Source organism: Solanum tuberosum, unplaced genomic scaffold (assembly GCF_000226075.1).
Source record: "Solanum tuberosum cultivar DM 1-3 516 R44 unplaced genomic scaffold, SolTub_3.0 scf00078, whole genome shotgun sequence".
In the NCBI taxonomy this organism is placed as follows: Eukaryota; Viridiplantae; Streptophyta; class Magnoliopsida; order Solanales; family Solanaceae; genus Solanum; species Solanum tuberosum.
This window is the reverse complement of record NW_006239005.1, coordinates 915,722-922,647: the sequence shown is the minus strand read 5'-3', so window position 1 is coordinate 922,647 and position 6,926 is coordinate 915,722. Positions and strand designations below refer to the sequence as shown.

The 6,926-nt window shown below is 33.3% G+C and overlaps 1 protein-coding gene across 1 annotated transcript; it reads left to right on the top strand.

Annotated features, from left to right (window-relative positions):
- Positions 1-1,154: 1,154 nt before the first annotated feature.
- Positions 1,155-3,209, top strand: LOC102601135 (geraniol 8-hydroxylase-like). The gene is made up of 2 exons (XM_006346593.2): positions 1,155-2,104; positions 2,442-3,209. Exons 1-2 carry the CDS (start codon positions 1,172-1,174, stop codon positions 3,054-3,056), a joined length of 1,548 nt encoding a protein of 515 aa, XP_006346655.1. The 5' UTR covers positions 1,155-1,171; the 3' UTR covers positions 3,057-3,209.
- The last annotated feature ends 3,717 nt before the right edge of the window (positions 3,210-6,926 follow it).

Below are 6,926 nucleotides of genomic sequence, written 5' to 3'. Positions count from 1 at the left end.
CCTGAATAACTCAATCCTTATCCAGTAACCAAACGGCTCCTTAGTGTGTTCGTGGCCTCCTTTTTACAGCAACACGACCTAGTATAAAATTTAAAAGATCCACCAAGTGTGCACTTATGCATATGGCAAAACTTCTTTTGATTCCCGTAAGAGAATTCGTTTTCTGGTGTTCTAAACCAACTCAATAATGGTATATATGTTGGGAAAATATATATCAAGAATGAAGAAAAGGCATATCCAGGATTTCGAGATAATGGATGCACTATTATGAAAAAGTGGATCTGAAATATATAGTTGATTGGTTTGATACTTTGGTTATTATCACTAAAAAATGTTAAAATCCTAAAATTATAGGTGCAAAATTAATTCTTGATCAATCATTGATTCTACAAGCTAATCATACGCATAATCCTTTCAACCATGTCATAGGGTCATAGATTTCCAATATCAAAATACAATAAATAATTCTCAATTACCATGATGATTTCATGTCAAAGAATACTCTTAATTTCATCACATTCTTCAGATAATTTAGGATAAACATATATATGAAATATAGTAAATATAAAGTACAAACATGTACTTTTTTTAATCTAAAGTTTACAAAAGAAATCATGGCCAAACATATCTTTCTGGGACAGTTTGTGTGAGGAAATTTCAAATAAATCTTTCTTTAAATTTGGTTAAGATATTGCATTGGATTCCCCTAACATATCCAATAGCTTGATTGATGCTATAAAATGATTTGGTAATCGAATGAATGGAGAAATGAGACTTTGTGTTACTTGGACCTATATTTTTTGTTGTAAATAATTGTTACGATCGTTCATGATAATGATGATAAGTTTTAAAAAAATGAAAAATTATAGCCTATACAAATGTTATGATTATACATTTAAGATCCCCACGTTTCTATATTTTACTTAAGTTTTGTATGTAGTCAAATTATACACCAACAAGATTGTGGTGGAGTGATAAGTACTCTTTTATCATTAATTAAGAAGTCTAAGGCTCAAGGGGCTTGGGTACGACCCCAGGTGGAAACAAGAGAAAAAGCCACATTATTATACATGTCACATCTACTAAATAAGTCAAGTCTCTATCATGTCCAAAAGACACTTTATATGTTTATATATATGGAGTAGTTTATTTGATCTTTTTATCAATCATCATGGATTACTACGGCCTTTTAGGTTGTGGAGTAGTAGTAGTAATACTTGGTTGGACTTTGATCCATGGCATCCGGTGTTATAATAACAAGAAGAAAATACTACTTCCACCAGGACCATTCTCCCTACCATTTATTGGAAATCTCCATAACTTAATACTTGGTGGTGATCAACCCCACACATCCTTTTGGAGGCTGGCTCACAAGTATGGCCCAATAATGACCCTAAAATTGGGCCAAAAAACCACAATAGTTATATCTTCATCACTTGTGGCTAAAGAAGCCTTCAAAACCCAAGATTTAGCCTTATCCAGCAAAATCGACAAGGATGCACTCCACGCCCATGACCACAATCAATTCTCTGTCATTTTTCTTCCAGCCAGCAGTAGCCGCCGGAAATACGTCCGGAAGCTACTGCATTCAAGCATCTTTAGCCCTAACAGGCTTGACGCGGGCCAGCATTTGCGGGCCCGGAAGATTGAAGAGTTGATTGCTTATTGCCGTCAGTGTAGCCAATACGGTACCCCTGTAGACATTGGTCAAGTTGCTTCGGATACGTTGGTAAATATTTGGTCAAATACAATTTTCTCAGAGGATTTAGTAGACATTTATGCTGATCCAGTCAAAAAATTCAAGCATGTCATACGTTACATCACTTATCTTATTGGAAAACTCAACATGGTGGATTATTTTCCTCTTCTTAAAGGGATAGATCCACAACGGATAAATAGAAACAGTTTTACAACTTATGAAAAATTATTACGGATTTTCAGGGGTTTTATTGACCAAAGGTTGGAGCAAAGAAACATTAGTACTACTGTACGGAGCACCAATGATTTTCTTGATGTTTTGTTAAATATAAGTGAAGAAGAAGAAAAAAAAGGAGATGTCAATGCAATATTAATGGACAGAAATCAGATCCAACACCTGTGTCTGGTAAATAATAATTTATTTACATTGTTTTTTTCCTAGTGTTTACTCCTCTGGTGTCCCGTTTATATGATTCATTTTCCTCTTTTTTGTCAGTCTAAAAAATGAACATTTCTATATTAAGTAACAGTTTAACTTTAAAATGTTTATTTTAACCACACAAACATCAATTACTTATTTTTGAGGCCTAAAGCAATTGGCCTCAAAATAACTATTGCATGATTGCATCAGAATAGACCGTCTACCTCACACCCCATCCCTTGAGGTAATTGTGTGATGTTTTGTGTATCAATTTATTGTTTTGTGTACCAAGTTATGTACTAAATATGTATATGTAGTGCAGGATATTTTTGTTTCAGGAAGTGATTCAAGTTCGGCTGTGTTAGAATGGGCAATGCTAGAGCTGATGAAGAACCCAGAAACAATGAAAAGAGCTAAAGCTGAACTCGCACAAGTTGTTGGTGAAAATAAGACGATAGAAGAAAAGGATGTGGGACGTCTTCCTTATTTGCAATGCATTATGAAAGAGACCTTACGAATACACCCCCCTTCTTCCCTTTTAACTCGCAAAGCAGACCAAGATGTTGAATTGTGCGGCTACTTTGTCCCAAAGGGTTCACAAGTGTTAGTGAATGTATGGGCAATTGGTCGAGACCCTGATATTTGGGAGGATCCTTTAGCATTTAAACCAGAAAGGTTTTGGGATTCGATCAATTTGGATTTTCATGATAATAATTTTGAGCTCATTCCTTTTGGTGTTGGGCGGAGAATGTGCGTTGGATTACCTTTGGCAATTAGGGCAATTCCGGCAATGTTGGGTTCATTGTTGAATTCATTTGATTGGACTCTTGAAGAAAACATTGCACCAAAAGATTTGGAAGAGAAATTTGGGCTTACTCTAGCCAAATCACGTCCTCTACGACTTGTCCCCATTCCACTCTACTCTAGGAGGACGTAGTATGCAGTTATGTTCCAACTTGTAGTTGTGCATTTTGTGTCCACAATGCTTTATTTTGCCCACTTAATTTGTTTGTTGAAGCTAGTAAGCCTCCTATTCAGTCTCACTTGTTCCATTGTTGAACTAATAAACTTATCTTCATGCATTTTATGCACTTAATATCTTAAAATGTCATATGATTAAGGCTGAACCCCCTTAAAATTGACATAAATTTTTACTTAGACATCTTAACTAGACTTTGTTCATTTTAGATACTTCATATCATGCCCCGCTATGTCATTTTGACACTTTTTTTTACAATCACTCAAATATGTAAGGTGTGTGTAATACACTTGCTGATGATATGTCAATGTGACAAATTAAATAAAGACACGTGACATATATATCAAAAATAATTCTCAAACAATGATTTTAAGTAGAAAAAAAGAGGCCAATAACTAAATGACATCTGGAATTTTTTGTCCAAAATTTTTAAAAATTAAAATTTACCCAAACCGTTAAGTACCATAAACCGATTAACCAAAAACCGATAAGAAATATGTTATTGGTTTGGTTATCGGTTTGATGTATTTACAAACCAAAAACCGATAAATCGAACCAATAACACCTAAAACCGAACCGAACCGAACCGACCAATGTGCACCCCTAATTGAAAGTGGAAAAGTGCAAGGGAATAAAAAGTCATATTATTAGTTGATCAATATTTTTATTTTCTATTTTATATCCACATTTATTTAACGTGTTGAATTGAATATCTATTAAAAATATTATTCTTATATTGAAATTTGTTTACACTCTATTTTCTTTTAACTCGCGTTACTTTTAAAAATAGTTATATATTACAAGATAAGATAAGATTTGTGTATTTTTTATTGTCTTCAAACTAATTTACTATTAACGTCAAATACCAAATTGAAGACATGCATAATTCTAATCACCTATTAAATAAACCCTTTAATGCTACTAAAGCAATGGGGTGAAGAAATGGAGGACAATATGAAAAAAGAGCGGAAAAAAAGAAAGTGATATCGTTTGTTTTGAAAACTCGAATAAATGATTGTTGGTTAATTTTATCATGTTGCGTTTCATTTACACAAAATATAAATTATTTCATTAGTTAAATTATTTATCGTAGTGACTAGTGAGAATGTACATTATGTTAGCATTTATTAATTGAGAAAAGGTTCTATACAAACTTGTGGTCCCTCCGTCTCATATTATTTAAATATTTTTCGGAATTATTATTTATTTTAGATAATTAAAATAGAGTGTATTAAGAATAGTTACAAGGCAATTAAGAATTGGGTGGTTAAAATTGAAAATCTCAAAAAATAAATTAATGACTAAAATTTAAATAATTAAAATTAAATTGTGAATTTTGTAATAAATAATACCGAATGAATTTTAGTAGCTCAATTGGTTGATTATATGAATTTTTACATTTTTGTGAGAGTTCAATTTATTTATTTTAGTTTCACTATCTTCAATCATTTTTGCGCCTCACCGACGGATTCAAAGAGATTGAAGATAGTGAAAAAAGTTACTTTCTTTTAATGTGAAAAAAGTGTCTGGTCTTAAAATAATATAATATAAAATGAATAAATAAATAAAAATATTAAATATAGAAGATATACCAATTGAATGTTTAGGTAGAAATATTATAGTAATTTAACATTCAAATTATGGAGTTCATGCTTTTAAGATAGTATAGAAGATAGATAAAGTAAAATGTTATTTGATTTTAAAGCAATCCCATGTATTAAAATTTCAGACACAGTTTAAATAGGTATATTTGATAAGTATAAGTTTAGTTTATTTCAAGTATGTGTTCAAAAGTTATATTTTATTTTAATTTGATTTTGAAATATGTGTTCAAAAGTTATTAGGATAAAATAGTTTGAAATCTATTTTGTGAAATTCTAATTTTCGTCGCAATCAATATGAGATGAATAATGTTTATAAGAATAATGAGATAAGAATTACTTGATACTGTGTATTACTTAATGCTGTGTATAAAGTGAGTTAAAGGCAGTTGAGGAATTAGAAAAGTTGTTAGTACAGTTGTTAGTCGGTTAGGAAATAAACAGTGTATAAAAGTCATTGTTACATTGTAATTTCATTTTAAGCTTTCCACAATAATGAATAACCCTCCTTCTTCTCTTTCTCTCTAAATGCATCTGTGATTCACCATTGAAGGTGAGATCTCATAGTGTAGATTAGTTGTAATTCAACATGGTATCAGAGCCAAACAATCACGTTTTCGAGTTCTACTGAAGCTGATTTGTGTAATTCACTGCTTCGCTGATTGGCAACAATGGCGAACCTCAAGTTTGATCACAGTCACCCACTATTTCTACATTCATCTGGTATATCTATTATTCCGATACAACTAACATGATCCAATAATTACTCCATTTGGAGCAGGGCCATGTGAATCCAATTGCTTGGGAAGAACAAGTTGAGTATTGTTGATGACAACTGGAAAAAAGAGGATTTCGGGACTGAATTAGGGCATCAATGGGATCGATGTAATGCGATTGATCAAGGCTGGATTATGAGCTCTGTAACTCAGTATTTGCATATAGGTATTGTCTATGCAACGAGTGCACGAGCTGTTTGGGAGGATCTTCGAGAGCGTTTTGACAAAGTGAATGCTTCAAGGATCTATCAATTGCATAAAACCATAGCCACTACTATACAAGGTACTGATAGTGTACCTACTTATTTCTCTAAGCTGCGAAATCTATGGGATGAATTTGCTAGCATTACACCTCCACCCTGTAATTGTCCAAACTCTAAGGATCCGTCTATGTATATGGAGAGACAAAAATTGATGCAGTTTTTAATGGGTTTGAATGACACCTATGATCAATCGCGTAGTCAGATACTGATGGTTGAACCTACACCCACTATTAACAAAGCTTATGTTATGCTTGTTGAGAGGGAGAGCCAAAGATCAATTACATCTTTATCTATGAATGGTGAAGGTACAGATCTAGCTACTCTCATGGAAGGAAGGGGAGGGCCTCCTCGTTATAGTAAGGGAACTACTTCACAATCTTCCCAATCTAACTCGAATCAGTATTATAAAGGCATGAAGAATTGGGAGTTGAAATGTGATTATTGCAAAAATCAAGGACATGTAGAGGACAATTGTTTTCGACTTCATGGTTATCCATCAGATTTGAAATTCAAAAAGAAGGGGATAGGTAACACTGCCGATAATGCTTATAATGTTCTGACAATTCCTCTCCAATGCATTCAGGTGTGAGAGATCTACCAAGAGATGTACGCAGAGAACCTCCTCTAACTGATAATCAACATGATCACATTCAACATATGCTAGATGGAGATATTTCCACTGCTAATGTGATAGCTAATATGGCAGGTATGGCTCACACTAATGTCACTAAACTTACAGATTTGCCCTGGATAATTGACAGTGGTGCAACCAACCATATGGTTTCTACCTTAGATGTGCTACATGATGTGCGAACTGTTAGGCCTGACCAAAATAAGAAGGTACATTTACCTAGTGGAGGTGTGACTTTTGTGACTCATACGGATAATTGTAATTTCACAGATACAGGAGAATTGCATGATGTTCTATATGTACCAGAGTTTAAATATAATCTTTTGTCTGTACCCAAAGTTACCAAGGAGCTCAATTGTTTTGTATCATTTTATCCTGGATTTTGTGTATTCCAGGATCTTTCCAGTGGGAAACTGAAGGGGATTGGTAAGGATAAGGATGTTCTCTATTTCTTGGTTCAAACAAGTTCATCAAAACATAGAGTTTCTGAAACTGGCAATGTTAAAGGCTTTGCTGCTCATGCTGACAAATAGGATATCATGCTTTGGCACAGAAAA

Coding starts and splice junctions, on each gene's coding strand:
- LOC102601135 (XM_006346593.2), top strand. CDS start 1,172: ATGGATTACTACGGCCTTTTAGGTTGTGGAGTAGTAGTAGTAATACTT. Junction 2,105..2,441: donor AGATCCAACACCTGTGTCTG/GTAAATAATAAT, acceptor TATGTAGTGCAG/GATATTTTTGTTTCAGGAAG.